This window comes from Dermacentor silvarum, chromosome 1 (assembly GCF_013339745.2).
Source record: "Dermacentor silvarum isolate Dsil-2018 chromosome 1, BIME_Dsil_1.4, whole genome shotgun sequence".
Classification (NCBI taxonomy): domain Eukaryota; kingdom Metazoa; phylum Arthropoda; class Arachnida; order Ixodida; family Ixodidae; genus Dermacentor; species Dermacentor silvarum.
Genome location: NC_051154.1, coordinates 387,146,347 through 387,165,046, shown reverse-complemented (window position 1 = coordinate 387,165,046; position 18,700 = coordinate 387,146,347). Strand labels below are relative to the sequence as shown.

The window sequence follows — 18,700 nt, the reverse complement described above, 5'->3', positions numbered from 1 at the left end:
GCACGTTTGCCATTGCATTTACAGTAAATGGTGCGCGAGGGGTGTTCTTATTACATTTGGACTTTATATGGAACCTAGGCTTCTTCCGGCACATGTTGTCATGCACTGGTGTAGCAAGTCTTTTTCCAGAGGGAGCCCAGATACAGTTTGGCTTTTGCAGGACCGCACAATTGATTGGGCGCTATATTTAGCGCTATATATCTATCCTTAGTTGGAACTAAATTTTATTCGAATAGATTTCTGGTCACCTTGGAGTTTAGTCAACAACATTCTACTGTATTATCTTGGCGTGCGCGATTGTGTACACAGTGCCTGAAGAGGTATAGGCGATGAGCCTTCTTTGAATGCTTTAAACACTTTTTGGTCTGCCGGTGTCTAACCTCTTTCACGGCAGCTTTTCTGTTGCTGCGAGAACATGCTGTAGGCGCAAGTTCGACGGGTGAGAGTGGCTGCTCTTCTAGCTGAAAATCTTTACGCCTGAAATAGACGCCTATGCATTTGTGTTGTAGTTCAAAGTCCAACATGCTAAAACCTAATTCTGTACTGCCAGTGGGACAAAACTGGATGCAGCTGAGAGGCTGTGTTCAGTTTCTATGTGGCGTCCGAAAGTGTACACGCTGTGGTCTATGGTGCGCCACAGCATATGAGTCTATTAGTGTAATATTCTTCCCCCATTACACATTGTACAAAAGGTGTCTTCAGCAGTACGGTTTACTGCTACATTACTTGAATGCTAATCACATTAGCGTCAACTGTCATCGTGAGGTGGGTTCTGCCGCAATACTTTTAATGTGATTAGCATTCTTTGGGAACTTCACCCATTTTCCAGTGTGTTTGTGTGTACCGGGTTCAAAAAACCGGGTTGAAAAACGACTGGACGAACTTTGGTCACTGGGTAGGTAACACTGGGGCATGTTCTGCTCTTCAGTGAACCTTTTTGATGCAAACTTTGGCTCTCTGGGTATGTGCTGCTTTTCATAATTATATAAAACACAAAAAAATTTCGCATTTATCATAAGATTGCTAATTGCATTAAGGTTTGCATTCACATCTCTGAAGGACGGATGCACCCCCAATAATCTTTGCAGCACCATCCTGGAGTGCAGCAAGGAGGACAAGTTGAGTAGCTCGTCCCAGCACTCGGTGGGCGTGGCCACACTGAGCACCACCACTGGCCGACCCCCGGCTGGCGGCAGCTCCGCCCTGCCTGCTGTCCAGGAGGAGCCTGACGACAATGATATTGGTGGTGTCTCCACGGCAACACCAGCACCGCAAGAGAAGCTGCAGGAACATGGCGAGGGGTGCGTGGTCCAGCTCGTGTCGACTTTTCTATGCTCATATTTCTTGAACCACAAAACCCTTGCACATATCTGTTGAGGTTAGGCCTTGAAGCAAAATTTTGCCTTGTCTAAATCACTTAGACATATGGAATAGTGAATAGGGCATAACATCGAAGCTGCATAGGTGGTGAATGCCAAATATTTAATTGCGTAGGTAGCGGGTAGGTTCCTGTTTCACCTTGTTTTAATACAAAAAAAAATTATGTGCGACTGATGGTGGAATCGAACGTCTGCTTTCGAGCACAGCAGCCCGGTGCTCTTACCATCAGGTGACGATCGCAAGCATGCTTCTCTTTCAAAAGCCAGCCATCTCTTTGAAACACTCGCCGATTGCGCACCGTGCCACTTTCTAGCTTTTGTGTCAGTGCATGCTTTGAGGCGCCATTAGACTCCCCGCTACTTTCTCCGTAGCAGTTTAGACTACGTAGAAACTGTGCGACATTGTACCAACTTCATGATTGTCCAAGTTAATAATCTTTCAACTAGGGGTGCGTGGAAATCAAATACCGTATAGACTCATGTAACGGCCACACTTTTCTTTCACAATTTTGATAAGATGTGGCCCTAACACAGGACCGAACCTTTCGGTCAAAATGGTGCCGGTGCAGCCTGGACTTGTAAAAAACCCCAGTTCTTATGGACAGCCCAGCTCTCATCGTCTATTACAGTCAAATCCGCATATATTCAACTCGCGAAAAAACCGGAATTAGTTCGACATATTGAGTAATTCGATATAGAACATTTAAAGAATTTGACAATCTACAACACGCATCTCATTAAAGAAGTGTTCTTTACTTCATAAATACATGTATGGCAGGCATATCAGCGGAGAAATAGTCACCCATCTTCTTCTGCTTTTTCATTTTCAAAGCATTGTTCAGCATACACTTTTCAACGTTGTTGAGTGACTCGAAAAAGCTGAGCCCACAGCCTCCTGTGGGTGCGCAGTGGTGGTGAACAACGCTCGGTGCATGAAGTGCTTCGGAATATGTGGACGGGTCGGAACTCGTTGGGTCCTCGCAGTTACTCTCGCCAGCGAGATCCTTAGCCAGATCCGCAACGATGTCTTCGTCAGCCAGCTCTCCGGTGGTCGCAACATGGTCGTCGACGGTGACGAAGTCTCTTGCTGCAGGTCCATCGCAAACGGCACCCGGGAACTCAGGACAGCTGGCTAAAGAAGTGATCAAGTTCCTCAAGTGGTTCAGCACAATTTTTGGATGAGCTTGTGCCAGCCTCGCCGGAAACGAGTCCACAATGATGGAAGCAATTCTGAATTTTCGTTTTTGACATCATTCCATGATGCATTCAACATCGCTATTGCGCCCAGGAAGTCAATTTTCAACTCCTGGACAGTGTGAAGGTTTAACAAAAGCCGTTGCACATGGCGCTTTCTATAGCCTGTGTTCAGTGCACGAATGACACCTTGGTCTAAAGGCTGCAGCACCGAGGTTGTGTTCGGTGGCAGAAAACGAAGCTCGATATTGCGGAAGCTTACCTTATAATGGTGCGCAGAGCAATTATCGTGTAAGCAGATTTTTCTGCCTTCACACCAGGTCATCGTCCCACGACTTAAGCCAGTTGCCAAAAAGTTCGCTTGTCATCCAAGCATTCCTGTTGGACCTGTAGATCACCGGAACAGACTGTGCATTCTTTAGGCGCCGCAGCGATTTGCTCTTTCCGATCAAGGGTGGTCGAAGCTTGGTCAATTCATCGATATTGGTGGCGAGCAACACCGATATTCGAGCCCTGTTCACTTTCCCGCCGTGGGACTTGTCATCGCGAGATGCCAGCGTTTTGTTTGGAAGAATTTGTCACAACAAAGCAGTCTCATCGGTATTAAATATCTCACGGGGATCGTACCCTGTCGTGATGTCACTCCAATTCTCTTCAATCCACTTCTGCACACTGCTGACGTCCACCGCTCGACTTTCACCGGTTACAGCCCGGCCAACAATACTGTGACTCTCCTTAAAATGCTGCAGCCAACCTGACTTGCCTTTGAAGTCGGGTCTGTTCAGAATGAAAACGAAATCCTTCGCTTTCTGTTCAATTATGGGGCCAGAAATAGGGATGTTTCGCGAGCTAACATCAATCAACCACTTATACAGTGCTGCCTCCACGTCTTCATATGCAGCCGTGCGTACTCGTTGGGCACCAGTAGCACCTGGTCTCTTGTCCACCTTAGCCCTAACGTCTGCCTTATTTTTCAATATCGTACTCAGCATGCTTCTTGGGATGCTGTATGCTGCGGCGACATCTGACTTCTTTTCTCCGCATTCAGCTCTTCTGGTGATTTCCAGCTTTGCGGATATTGGCAGGTTCTACCGTTTCACGGCAGCCATCTCTTACTGAGCGGACGAGCGCTGTGTTATGAGGACGCGACTACGCACACAATCTTGCAACTTAACGAATGACAGAACACTGAAGCAGCCTAGCCGATCGCATGCAGGCGAACGTGGCCTTGAGTGAGAGAGAGAGAGAGAGAGAGTAGTCGAACCACTTTTTTTAGAGGGAGGCTGTTCGAGGGAGTGAAAGCAGTGCCGCACGCGCGCAGTTGGGCTAAACCACTTTGTCTGGAGGGGCGGGAGGGTGACTTCGTGAAGAAGTGAAGGCGTGTGATAAAAAAAACTTGATAATCTGGTTCGTAAGATCGACGCCATGGCGTGCACAGCTGATCACGAGAGAATTTTTCTGCAGGCAGTAGGTCAGCTCATTCATACTGTGTTGGTGTAGCTCATTGTCGCTGAACCATGTCGTGAAGGTGATCTCGAGGGCATCCACAAAGGAAAAGAGCTTCTCCGAAGGATAAAGAAGCCTATCATTATCACAAAAGTCTCTAAGCAGAGCGAGGTCTCTGTTCACCTTCTGCATATACCAGAAGCTCATCAAAGCGCTCACTGCATGCAGCCACTTTTTACTATCGTCTTCCTGGCAACATGCCCTGTTATGTAAAAGACAAGTCAGGCATCGCTTGTCTTTTCGGGATACACAGGATCAGGAAGGAACTTTGATTTCTTGAGAACCTCAGAAGCTTCTTCGAGCTTTCCTTTATCTAGCAGTGAGTCCACTTGTTTGGCCTCACTTCAATCGGCTAACAGAGAGGTAAGCAAGCCTCCTGCACAGTGGCTGCTGCTTGGTGCCTTTGCCAGATCCTAGAAGCTTAGGCAGTTCACTGTGATTAAAAATTGGGTAGCTGTCGGGTGATCATTGCACCCTGAAAACTGACGGATACTGCCAAACAACTTTTCTATGCAGTCTTGGCTGAGTCGGCTTGTGAAGACGTACTTGACACCAGCTTTCTCACTGAGTAAATGTCCCAGAGTAGCGTGCAGGGTGACTCAGTGGTGCTTGCAGAAATGAATCCAAGCTTGGAAGTGTCCACAGAAGCTTCCCATTTGTTCAGGTACTCTAGCAAATCGGTGATGTTTTTCCCTTTTGATGGGATGCTTGCTGTCATAGCTTCAATTAATTTTACCATCATGAGCACAAATGCTTGTGTTGGTGCAGGGTCACTCCAACGCTTTGATATTTCATTCTTGTAAAAGAATAGCCCACGGAGGACTTCAGCACTGAACAGAGGGAATGCGAAGTTTGCTTTCATCTTTGCGAAGTGGTTGGAGTGTTTGTGAGACGCCGTGATTTTAAGCATCACTTTCAGCGTTAGCGTGCATTTATCTTCATCATACGCCACTTTGATGTGCTCTATGTAAACAGCGCCATTTGGAGTTTTAATAAACAATTCCAGACACATTTCACTAAATGAGAAAAATCAGAAATGAAAAAAGGCGCCTGCCTATTTCAACGGGATGTGGCACGGATGACTTTATTGAGGATGAAGACCCAGATATCCCAAACTGGCGCCACATGGATAGATTCCACGAGGCTCTATCAGAGGTGATAAAGTCCACCTTGAGGCCTGCTTTCTCTGTAAACAGCATGGCTTCAAGGATGATCTTAGAAAGCAGTGCAGGCTTCGCACTTCCCCTAGATGGAAAACAACCCAGTACCTGGTGCCAAGAACCTGTCAATGGTTTAAACATTGTTGCCATACCGTGATCTCAAGGAATGCGTCGTTCGGTGTCAGGTGTAAGCTCTCCCAATTCCACGAGCCCTTCCACCTTTCCTCCAGTGCCAATGCTCAAGCATTCTGACAATTTCATTTCATCCACTAAGAACCCGCCGTGTCATTTGAATTCAGTAATTTTGATTTCTTTGCAATCCCTGCCAAGACAGAAGAATTGAAACCGAACCCACTGTTGCCCTTGCGCGTGTAAATCTTGAGGCATGATCGACTAGGCAGCAGCAGTATGCCCTCGCATGTCACGTGTTTATAAAGCCTTGGGCTTTTCATCTTCATTATCATACATTCCAGTAGCCAGTCTGGGTTGCATTTCATACCTTTTGGTGACTTCCTTCGAGCACCCTCAAAACGCTGCATGACGGCGAGCCTTTGCTTGGGTGCGAGAGCTTTTAGTCGGCCCTCAAGGACATTTTCTTCAAGCTCCTCACTCTGCTGCTTGTTTCTGAATAGTTTCTTCGTACAGCGAAAGCCTAGTCTTCAGCCGTCTGATGGCTTGTGTTTGCGTCCACCTTCTCATTGAATACGCACAGCTTGACTCTGGTTGCGCTGTTTCCTCGCAGATCCTTGATTGCAAAGAGCTTTGCTCAGATGTTTGCAGCGTGGCTTGTCTTGCTTTCCTTAGCAGTTCCCTCGCAATTCTTGCTTGAGATTGCGGTTCCTGTGACAGAAAATTTCTAATTTCCAATGATGAAATTTTGAAGAGTTCCTGCACCCGCGCACACGCTGAGAGCATCTATGTATGTCTCTTAACACTCAGTATCATGTGACACACCATGCAGTATCTGCACCCCCTTCAAGAACACTTTTTGCTTCAATCCATGGTCACCTTGAGTGAATAAACCAACTTCTTGGTGAACAGAATACTCTTGTCCTCTGTGGACTCGCACACACTGTACGCAACAGTTAGGGGCGAAACACTGAGCGTGTTTCCCCCATGAGCACGACGGTAATGTGAGGTTGTCAAACCGCGTGCACGATGCATTCTCGAAGTCGACACTGCTGACCGTACTCTCGAAACTTATACGTGTTGTAGCTCCCTGTGCACGTTTCTTTCCCGGTGGCACATTCTGTTCACTTCTTGTAGGACGCTTTCCTACTGGGGGCAGCTTCTTTGAACAATAAGCCGGGAGGTTCGGAAACAAAGTAGGAACTGCGCCCAGAAGCAGCACAGACCTGCTTATATATATATCGATACGGACGAGCTCACCGTTCACTTTATGCTCAAAGTACCTTGACGTACCTTTCATTGAAGTGAAGCTCGCACACTGCACAGCATTCTTCCAGCTTTTTGTCATTGCGAGGATTAGCACGCTGCCATTGTGCGAGCGCACTTACATCTTTGGGTGCCCCAAACAAGGACAGTTTCTTCTTGCTAGACTTGTAGCCTGTTGTACACCCGGGCACAAAACAGTGGTTCTGCCTGCTAGGCATGATAGCACAGGAGAGAAACTCAATTGGGTGAACTATGCACTGCGCGTACACTTCAAGCGAACAGTTGCACACACATGGCACAATCTAAACAGGCGGTGTTCTGTGCCGCGTTTCCCGGGCCTGCCTGAGCCTGACATGTATGCAGGAGCGAGTGCCCGCACGCGGTTCCCTTTCCACGGGCTTCGGTACCTCCCATACGAGCCGCTTGGCTGGCGGTCGTCAACCTTCCCAATTCTAGCACTGTAGTAAGACTGAGCATCGCTGCCTATATTCTTTGTTTATTGATTATACGACGCCCCGATTGTTCAACGGTTTTGTGTGGTCCCCTCGAAGTCGTATAATCAGGGTTCCGCTGTAGCATAGTATGTGTATTTTTAATGCAAAGATAAGTTATCTAATGCATTTTTCAAGTAATTGCCATCTTACCTTTCAATTTTTGCTGTTTCGAAAAAGTTCACATAAAATTTACCCCGCAAAATAAATGCACCCCCCCCCAACTTTGCTTCGGAATCTTGGGCAAAAAGTGCGTTCATTATGCGAGGATGTACGGTACTTTGCTATCGCTTTCAATGCTTTGCGTTTTGAGCAAAACTGATTTTTTTATCGAGACGAATATTCGTATATTTTTAATTTGCGGGCGCCATCTGATGACTGTCGCGGGTACTAAGCATGGTCAGCCATGGCTTCCAAGATTTACAGCACCGCGTGCTCGGCACTGTATGCGCTGGCACTCGTAACCATGCTAATATGGCCCAACCTGTGGTACCATAGTACAGTGTACAAGGTTCTGGAACATGTTCTTTTCTCTAACTTAATTAAATATTTAAATGAGAACACCATGCTAAACAATTGCCAGCATGGTTTCCGCAGTGGATTTTCCTGTGTCATGCAGCTCACGTAATTAACTCATGACCTAGCAAGTGTATTGGATATAGGTGGAACGATTTTATATTTTTTTATTTCAAGAAAGCTTTTGACGTTGTGCAGTATGATTTGTTGATAGAAAACCTGTCATGATATGGCATTGATGCTAATGTAATTAAATGAATACAAAAATGTCGCAGTTTCGCCCGAAAGGCGAAGCATCAATTGCGATAGCAAATCAGTAGAGAGCTATACAGAGTAGGGATAGTAGTTTTATCGGCTGCACAAACTTGGACACAATCGCTTACTAACTGAATTAACAAGCGTGGTGTCAGCGCGTACAAGCAAACATGGATAGATCTCGCTCTATGACCGCAGACAACCACTGTACAAACTCTGGCGTGCGCAAGCGCAGCCGTCGCAGTGAGCGAAGGTTCATGCGGTCTATCACTTCAACGGAAACTGAGCGGCGAGAGCACAGCACATACAAAGATCAGAGCCATGTGGAGATCGCTTGCAAGATACGGTGCGTGGGAGAGCCCACACCGACGCAAAGTACAAGTGCGCGGTTGTTGGCGGAGTAGAAGCAGCACCCCCCTCCTAGCTCCCGCACTGCCTTCCCGCTTTCCTCCTTTCGCGTGAGAGATTGAGTCATCAGTTTTCTTTGCACCCGGTTGAAAGATACACATTTGGTGCCGCAGCGCAGCGTGGCCCCCCTTCCCTCCCTCCCTCCCATACTCCCACGGCTCTCGCGCGACGGAAGAAAAGGCGTTTGCTCTCCGCCATGCGTTCGCTCTCCGTGAAAGTACGCATCCCCCGCACGCTTTAACTCGCACATACGGCGCGCGGCGACGATTTTATCGCCCTTGGACTTTATACAGAACCTCACGACGGCGACGCCGACGGCAGAAATGCGCTTGAAGTGCCTATATAGTTGCTATCACAATAAAATTATCTGCAGCTTAGACGTTTGAGGGTTGTTATTAATGGAGAGAAATCGGATGAGGCTGTCGTAACGTCGGGAGTACTACAAGGATCGGTGCTTGGCCCACTGTTTTTTTTGATGAGTGTTAATGACACTGTTGAGAATATTAATTGTGCTGTGTGCACGTTGGCAGATGACTGCGTATTGTACAGAGTTATTGATAATATAAATGATTGTGCATCATTACAAGGTGACATCAACAGGATTACACGGTGTTCAACATGGCATATGAACCTTAACGTAAAAAAAACAGTGCACATGTGTTTCTACAGAAAGAAAAAGAAGCAGTTTCAGTATAATTTTAATAATAATTAATGGGATGCAACTGCTGACTATGTCAGAATTTAAATATTTGGGAGTGTATTTCACCACTGATTCGTTTTGGACACGTCACACTGATCACATTGCTGCCAAAGCATCTCATGTTCTAGGTTTTATAAAAAGAAACACAATACAATTTCAAATCAAAGCAAAGGCTGTACTGTATCTTTTCAGTGTCCAATCAATACTTGAATATGCCAGCACAATTTGGGATCCTTGGACACGAACAAACATAGACAAACTGGAAAGAGCTCAGAATATACCTGTGCGCTTTGTATTTAAAGATTACACACGGAATTTTAGTGTAACAGAGGCCAAAAAGATAATTGGGTGGGACATGCTGCAAGAATGACGTTTAAGTCATAGATTAAAACTGTTCCATGATATTTTTCATTCAAAACGAGTATTTATTGCATGAACTATTTACATTTGCCCGACTACTTGTCTATGAGAGTTGATCATGAAATCAAAGTGAAAGAAACATTATGAAAAACTAATGTGTTTTGCAAGTCCTTTTTCCCCACAATCCATGACTGGAATAGGTTACCACATGATATTGTGAAAATAACCTCAAATGATATGTTTGTACAGTTGCTTCAGGATATAATAGTATAGTAATGAACAGGTTGTGGTGTTTTATCCTATGTTGCCTGTATTATGTTCTTGTTTTCTGTTAAGTAATCCCCCACTGTAATGCCTATTGAAGGCGCTGTGGGTACTCCGGTAAATAAAAAAACCTCCTTGCAATTTGTTTAGAACTGCTTAAGGACAAGGTACTGTCCACCAGAAATGCTCTGGGAATTTGTGAAGGTGTTTCTGCTGCTAGAACTTTAAAACTCGTATTAACAAAATTCTTCGTTCAACTTCATTGCAAGTACAACTTCGTTAAATTGAGCTTTCACTGCAATACTGTCGGACCCACTTATGTAATAATCCTTGAGGTAACGATTTATCGATACCCTTTTCACAGGATTTACAATTTTCCAACCCTGCCTTTTGAATCTGCATCCAGCTATAACAAACATTTTAAAAAGCACCGTACTGTTACAACGAACACTACAAAACTGGTCGCCGTAAAAGGAGGGTGCGCATTGAGATTCCAAGAATGGAATCGCAACCGAACTGGGTGCACAAAAGTTGCTGGTTACTGTTCATCGCTGCTTTGTTTACATCATTGAAAGTTCATGATGGTGTTCTACCCTTCGAACTTTGTACTTTTCCAGCCGAACCAACATAGAAAGCGTAACTTTGTGGCTCTCAGCACTCGATGTATGGCTGATGCTGGAGCTGTAATGGCAACATCTTTGCAAAATTTCCGCATGTGACAGTAGTTTCTGCTTCAAGCCATCTAGAACGCTTCACTATCATGTGCAGAATCCGCTTGTGTCCCTCTGATAGCAAATTATATCACTAGCTCTCGAAGAAAATACTGCGGTGGCTGCACTTCGTGAAAGGGCAGGTAATCAGAACCAGTCGGGTGCCATTTAGAAATATCCACTAGCCATATTTCATTCTTTAGACGACTTATTTAACAGAAACTTGCAGCTTGATGTGGGAAAGTGCAGAAAACAAAAATAAACAGCATTAAGATGGAAAACTAAGCCAGTTGGTAGGCGTTTATGTTGAAGTTAGTGAAGCTAAAACAGAATGATCTCAAATCAGAGTTGCCAAAGCCAGCGTCACTGTCTTTAATTGTTGCACGTTCTAAAGAACGACCTCATATATACCTAACTACTGATATAATGACTGCCTTTTGCGGAACTATTGAGTTCATTATAAACGGGTTTGACTGTACATAAAGATTTATAAATGCTAGACCATTACCTCCGAGACTTCCAGCGTGGTGCGCTCGAGCACTGACTGACCTTGAATATCATGCCCCGTAACCGAGCTGGTTCTCAATGTTCGGTGTCATTTTTGGCAAGCAATAATGGCTGCATAATAATTGTAAAATTTTTTTAGCTTAGGCACCGAAAATGTTTATTTCTGTTAGCTTCCTGTGATGCATCAACTCGTATTTGAAACGTTGAATTTCCATGACTGCTCCTGCGCATCTTCACTTTGGGAAACTAGGCCTTTTATGTGGTCCAAACCTTTGCTGAGGTTGCGCTTTAAGATGACAGCTGCCCGGCAAAGGCGGTTGATTATCGGTCTACAGAGATTTTTCTACATGCCCTTGTGCCCCTTGCCGTGCCTACTCATCTCAGGACCAAGCAAGCAGCGTTGGCCGTGGCCTGCAAGGACCCGTTTTCAGAGAAGCTGCGGTGTACAATATTGAACTCGTGGCAGCCTCAGGAGAGCGACCAAGAGCAGCTCCTTGAGTCGTCTGGAAAGTGCCCTGAGCTCAAGGCAGACGCACAAATCACTCTGGGTAAGGACTGTGAGTTCATCTAGAACTCTTGCTCGCAGACGGCTTTCCAGCATCGCAGCTGAGGGGCTGTGGCGTTTGTATGCTGAGCACAATGAAGGGCTGGTGGTGGACTCTTGTGTAAGGACAGTGCCCCTAAATTTGGCCTGCAATATTTCAGAAAAAAATAATTGATGTGTGGGTCGCACTCCCTTCCCACGTGTTCACATCATCAGCCACAGCTGCACAGTGGTATCTCTGCATGGTTTCGACACAGTATGAAATTGTGTGTTGCTGTCACTTCTTGGTTGTAATCACAGTTGATAAAATTGCTTGCTGGGTAGCTTGTCGACCGGTACATTTGCCACCATGAAATTTATTTTCTGGTGCCTCGCAGTTTGTACTGTAACTCTTGCAGAGCATTTGCGTACATAATGTTTCCCATTTTGGTCACAATGTCTTTTATAGGCAGTTGCATGCATCGCACACACGAAGGTCATTGTGCACGACGGTCTCCCGCATGACCTGAAAAGTATGCAGTCGTTCGGTTGCAACATTTTGTTATCATGCAGTTGTCAGTTATGCAGTTGTCAACTAAGCACTGGTTAAATTTGTATCCTAGCAATCCAGGGCTTGTCCTACTGCACTTTGTGTATGCTTTGTGTACACACTTGTGCAGCGAGATTCCGGTGCTCCTGTGCCAGCTGAAACATAGATACTTAGGTGCTTACGACTGAAACAATCCGTTCATGTTCTGCATGAAAATTCCAGTAGTTCTTTTTTGCCGCCCAACCCTACACACAGCACTGTCCAAGCCCGCATCTGCGCACCGCTTCATCTTGTAGTAGTGCAATTGCGGTAAACCAGATTACAGCTTCGCAGTTAACTCGAATCTCGATAATTCGAACTCGAAGGCGCCCGAAAGTTTGTTCGAATTGGAATAAGTTCGAATTCAAAGGATTTATTCTCGAAGTATTCATGCACCATAGCACGATGCACGAACGGTACAAGTCGTGAAATACTGCAGCGTACAAGCACATAGCGAGCAAGGACCACGAAACTACCCACGCCAGCCAACTTCCCGATAACGGCAGGAAACGAAACATCAGGGAACGGGCTAAGCTGGCGCCGAGGCGGTTGGAGTGGTGGCGCCGACACAGCGCCGATGGACGTGCGCGGAAACGGGTGAAGGTAAGCGAGGGGGACAGCAGGGAAGTGGATTTGGCCTCGGCAACTCTGCCGCTTTGGTGGAAGTGGCTTCGGTGGCTCCCCTCGCCCTTCTCTCAACTCCCTCGTAGCTCCCTCACCTTCAAGTCTCTGTGCATGCCCGCCGGCCGAGCGCCAGTTTAGCCCACGCCCTGAAGTTACGTTTCCTGCCGTTATCGGGAAGTGAGCGTTGGCCGGACTGGGCCTCCACCGCTGCTTCCCTCTGCACCGCAGCCGCTGCGTTACAAGCACGTCAAAACGCAACTAGAAAGTAGAGGAAGCAGAAAGAAGGGTTCACTGCCATTTTCTCCGCGTGGCTGAGACGTCGGCACGTACGGGCGTATTCCGGCGCTATGCAGAAATGGCGACCTTGCCATTTCAGAGAGGGTGAAACGTCTACCGCAATCTTTTTTTTTGTTTTTTCTTCGCGTGCGGCGTTCAGGGGTCTCTTTTAAGCTTTTGCTCTATGGCAGGGTCAGAGCAATGCTGGTCGGAGGCGCCGCCGTGTGATTTGGCACGCTGCTGAGAGCATTCTCGGAGGGTGGTATGTTCGCAAATGCTTGCATGTTCGAATTACTGGCCGTTTTCGCCCATTCAAATACACAGAGTTTTCACGGGACCACAGCCTAAGTTTGATTAAACCAGAAGTTCGAACTAAGTGTGTTCGAATTAATGAGATTTGACTTTACAAGCCAGCGACGACGAATGGAGCCAGCAAATAAAGCTCAAATAAAGGCCTCCCAAGGTTGAACACTGGAGCAAGCATGTAAAAATTTCAAAAGTACACTTAAACCTCGTTACATTGAGACAGGATATAATGAAATAATGGATATAACAAAGTAAATGCAATTCGCCTTGAAATCCACTAGAGACCCATGGATTTTAAACCTTATTTTTGTTAGCTAAATGGGTTTAGTGGCGCAAAAGCGACTAAGCGACGATTTTAACAAAATAAAATTTTTCAGCCAATGGATATAATGAACTAGATTTGTCTTGGAAACGAAAAATGCCAACAGTTGCACACTGAGCATATTACTTTCCACGGGGTTTCATACTTAATCTTCATGGCAGTTTGAAAATTTCCCCATTGAATATGGGGTCGAGTAACACTAGTCTTTCTTACCGCTACATGTAGCTGCATGCACGGTCACCGCTTCTGTCTTATCACAGCTCTCTCTCGCGCTGGCACAAAGCTGGGAAAGCTAGGCGCACCCTCCAAGATCGCAATCTCGGAGGCTACACATAGCTACACCATGCCACACCAAAAGTCCGCTAGATTTGCCTGCACCACTGTGAAGCAGCTCACGTCGGTTCACGAAAAGTTCAGAAACCATGCAGCTTGATTTTCGTGGTGCAGGTCCAGCACGACACTCGAAACAAATGCCAAGGTGCAGAGGCAGTGCAGGTGTTCTTTCCAATTAATGTCCACAGAGTGCGTAAGGTATAATAGGTCCTGGAGTGTTGGTATGGCTGGCTTCTGAGGCGTAAATACCCTCTCATGCTTGCGTATACACGGGTGACGCACGTAAGCGAGATTTTAATAGCGCTTGCGCACGTGTACTGTGTCGTCTGGTACACTGCTGCTTCGCATCTGTATGTCTGCATCAGGTCAGTACCGTCAGTAGAGAGGGTGCAGCAAAATCGTGAACCAGCCTTGCGCCTTTCCTGCACCTTTGAAATGAATGGCGTAGTTTAGAGGGTGCCACTGCTGCACCGCTGAAACAAATGGCAGGGTGCCACACTTAATTAACTGGTTCAGGTGGTGCAGGTGAATCGACCGTACCTTTAACCAGACCGTGCCACATATCGATGATGCTTGTTCGCGGTGTGCTAAAAACCAGTGCCTTCCCTTCTCTCTCACTGTGGCGTGCCACGCTGGCTGATAGCTAGGCGTTGTACCATGAAGGGTGCTGACTGACGCTAGCCACGTCTGCGCAAGTGACTCGGAACCGAGTTCACCGAACGAATGCACACACCCTTATTGGACTACACCATACATATAAAACGCATGACGCGTAGCACGCTCTACATCTCTCCCCCGAGATATGCACACAAGAAACTCCAAATACTTCACAAGTCAAGTCTTCTCGGACTCTTGACTCGGCACCCCAGCCTGGTGACTCTCATTCCGCCATCATTGGAGACTTGTCGTGTCGCTGTTGACGTGGCGTTTATTACCATGGTCCTCTATTCGTGCTCCTCACGGTTTTCACTCTGAGCTGGCTCATCGTTGGGTTTGATTAGAATACTAGATGCACCCTATTACGCACAAGTGCAGAGGTGGGTGTTTCCACGACGTACGAGCAGGGCTTGGAGGCTGGGTTGAGAACACACGCCATATCCTTGGTGTCTCAAACCCACACCGTATCTCCCGGCAGCAGCGGAGGAAGCACGGTCGCGGCATGACAGCGATTGAAGTTTTCTGGCGCCTTCTCACCTCTTCGTCTTGGCATTTGACATCGTCTGGCACAGGGCACTTCGGTTCTAGGTGGTCCTTTGTCTTCGGAAGCCTGGTTCGCAGGCTGCGGCCCAAAAGTAGCTGCACTGGGCTGAACCCTGTGACGCCTGCAGTGTGTCTGTACGACAGAAGAGCCAGAAAAGGATTGTGTGCTTTCTCAAACAATTCTTTGAATGTGAGCACCATCCTTTCAACTTCCCCATTTGACTGCGTGTAGTTTGGACTTGAGGTGATGGGTTGGGAGCCATAGCTCTTCGCAAAAGCTGCAAAGGCATGTGAAGCAAACTACGGCCAATTATCGCTTTGTACTACTGCGCGAATGCCAAAACGAGCAAAAATGTTTTTGACTGCATCGATGACTGCCTCAGAGTTCATGCTTCACATGTAGTCAGGGTAATGAGAACGATAATAAACTACTAGTAGGTAGTTGCGTCCCTTGTAACTAAACAAGTCCGTTCCTACTTCTTGCCACGGTTGAGCTGGAGTCTTCGTTACCACCAATGGCTCACTTCTTTGAACTCGTGTGACTTCACACTCTCTGCAGCGGGTGACTGTCCCCTATTTGCTGCGAAAGTCCGTACCGCCACATATTTTAGGCCCTTAGGCGGCATCGGTTAATTCCCTGGTGGCCTTTATGGATAAGTTTGAGCACATCCTTTTGCAGCGAAGCCTGGATGACAAAGCGATTACCTTGTAGGAGGGCACCATTGCACAAGAAGAGATCACCTCGATGGCTCCGGTACTTCTTTATGTGCTTTGGAAGCCTGTCTCAACGAGGCCATCCCTGGGTGCAGTATTTGACGAGCTGGTTGCATTCCCCGTCCAGTTTTTGGTGCCTGCGAACATCATCTACAGTAATCAGCTTCGTGTCTGTGACCGTAGCAACTTGAAATTCCACCCACATCCACCGGACTGATCGACGGCTTCTCATCATCCAGAGCCCTTGGAAGAGCTTCCGCAGTGGCTAGCTGTTTGCCAGGACTGTAGACCACGCTTAATTGGTACCACATAAGTTTGATGTGAAACCTTTGAATACATGGAGGCATCGAGTCCAAGTCAGCGTTACCAAATAGTGTTACCAGCGGCTAGTGATTGGTTTCTACCGTGAAGTTTAAGCAACGCGCGCATTAGTCAGAACTGTGCACTGTCCATGCTACCGCCAGCGCCTCTCTCTGTTTGGCTCTAGGGCGGTTCCGCTTCAGTAAGCGACCTGGATCCGAACGCTACCGCGCGTCGCTTGCCGGATGGTTGATCCTGCAGAAGAACAGTTCCCAATCCAAATCAGCTTGCCTTGCATGAGAAAATGGTATTACGACCGGGATGATACTTCACGACGCACAGGTCTGAGGGGAGCATTGCCCTTACCCGATTAAGAGCAGTCTTTTGAAGCGGTCCCCATAACCATGCATTTTTCTCGCCTAGCAAGGTGTGAATAGGGGCATTTGCCTGCGAAAGATTGGGCAGGAAGCGACCAATATGATAAGCCGTGCCGATGAGTCGCCTAACCCCAGCAACGTTCTTGGCTAGCTGAAAGTTGCGCAATGCTTCGAGTTTGCTGGGACTTGGCGAGATACCATTGGCATCGATGACCACAACCAGAAACTCTATTTTATCTTGACCGAAGCAGCATTTTGACTTGTTGAGTTTAACTCTGGCTGTCCTCACGTGTTCAAGAACCTCCACAAGTCGGTTGTTGTGCTCTTTTCGATGTTTGTCAAAAACCAGGATGTGTTCTATTATTTTGACGGCGTTCGGTTGCCCCTCCAGAATTCGAGCTATTTCTCTTTGAAAATACTCTGGTGCTAAAGTCACTCCAAAAGGTAGATGACAGTAGCAGTAGTGTCCAAATGGCGTGATGAATGTGGTATACGTATACTCTTGGTATTCTTGGGACAATCGCACTTGGTGAAATCCTGCTGTTGCCTTCAGCTTTAAGAACACTTTGGCATCGCCCAGTTGCTTGAGCACCCATTCGACTGTTGGAAGCACATGCCTTTCACAGAGAACTTCTTTGTTGAGCTTTGTTAAGGCCACACATGTTCGGATACCGCCTGAAGCCTTAGGTACTGCGACCAGACTGGCACACCACCTTGTTTTTCTTTCTGGTCCAGCTCCTGCTTTACCTGGTTGTACAGAGGAATGGGAATTCTGCAAGGTACACTGAGAGCAAATGGCCTGGCATTTGGCTTGAGTCGAATAGTGTATACTCCTCCTTTACGGTACCAAGCCTTTCAAAGACGTCCTGGCCAAGGGTTGCTTCGCTTCCAAGGCTGGCTTGCTTTTCAGGTCACTGTGCAGCGTCGATAAACTTCATGACTCCCAATACGAGGATACCAGGGTAACCTAGTAAAGGTGTAGACTGTGAAGGCATGACGTACACTGGCTGTACGTGGGTGTGGCTCTTCCACTCCAACGTAGCTGTGAATTGGCCAGTTCCTTTCAAAGAATAATTTCCTGGACCGCTGAGATGACCCTCCGGTTTTTTGAGTCGCTACGGTAGTCCCGAAAAAGTGCTTGGAATGACGGTAACTTCCGCTCCTAAGTCGACCTTGAACTTGAGTTGGACTCCATTCATGTGGACTAAAACAAACTTAGCGTTAGCCTCACGATTGGTCTTGACAGCATGCATCTCGATGGCATGTGACTGTCGGCTTTGCGAGCATTGTTTAGCTAAGCAAACTGCTTTGAAGTGTCGTTTCTTTTTCGAAAACTTGCAAGCAGCTTTCTTGGCAGGACAAATATCCGCTGATGCTGTTCTCGTCCGCAGAAGTGACACGATCTGCGCGTACCGCCGAGAAGCGTTTCTCTTGATCCCTAACGCTTGATTACGTGACTGCCTTCTCGCTGGCCCGTGTTTCACTGCATCAATGGCGACTGGCCCAGATAATTGGTTTTCTTGTTCACGTTTTTCTCGTTCAGCATCTTCATGCAGTCGCGCATGTAGGGGCGCTTTATCAAGTGTCAAGTCGGAAGTGCGACAGATTTGTTCCGATAACCTGCTTTCCAAAAAACCAACGATAAATCGAGTCTCGAATGAACCTGTACTCGACGGACGCTGAGCCGTAGTTGCATCTTTTTACAAAGTTCCACAACGCGGGATAAAAAGCATTGATGCATTCGTCTCCTTGGTGCGTCCGCTTATGAAAACGATAACTCTCGTGAACTTCGTTTAGTGGGTGCACGAAATACGAGGTGAACTTGCTTTTCACAACAATGTACGACTAAACTTCTTTCGCCGACAAGTTGAAAGACGCCAGCACGCGTCAAGCTTGAACACCCAGGCAATAAAGAAGCATTCAAACCCGAACCTCGTTGATAGCTCGGTGCAATCCTGTAGCGTAGGCATACTCCTCAAATTGCTCAATCCAGGTAGACCATGCACTTGGGTCGGCGAAGTCGAAGATCGATAGCTGTTCGAAGCTCGACGCTCGCCGCATCTACACAAGTGACTCGGAGCCGAGTAGAATGAATCAATGCACACCTTTATTGGACTACACCACATATATAGAATGCATGGCGCGTAGCGCCCTCTACAGGCATAACCTCCAAAATTGTGTGAAACTGGCACAAGCCGGCCAAGGCGGCTTGCTCACACATCTGAGCTGTGGCAGCCGTGGGGCAGATGGGGCCACGAGAGAGTGGTGAATCAGATAGTTTTGCCTTCATG

The 18,700-nt window shown here is 47.0% G+C and overlaps 1 protein-coding gene across 1 annotated transcript in view; it reads left to right on the top strand.

Moving 5' to 3' along the window:
* The window catches only part of LOC125943720 (uncharacterized), a 32,773-nt gene extending 21,357 nt beyond the window's left edge, over window positions 1-11,416 (top strand). The window contains exons 3-4 of the mRNA XM_049663193.1: window positions 1,089-1,301; window positions 11,230-11,416. Of these exons, the coding sequence (XP_049519150.1) occupies window positions 1,089-1,301; window positions 11,230-11,416 (400 nt within the window). The remainder of the gene's footprint in view (window positions 1-1,088; window positions 1,302-11,229) is intronic.
* Window positions 11,417-18,700: the final 7,284 nt, after the last annotated feature.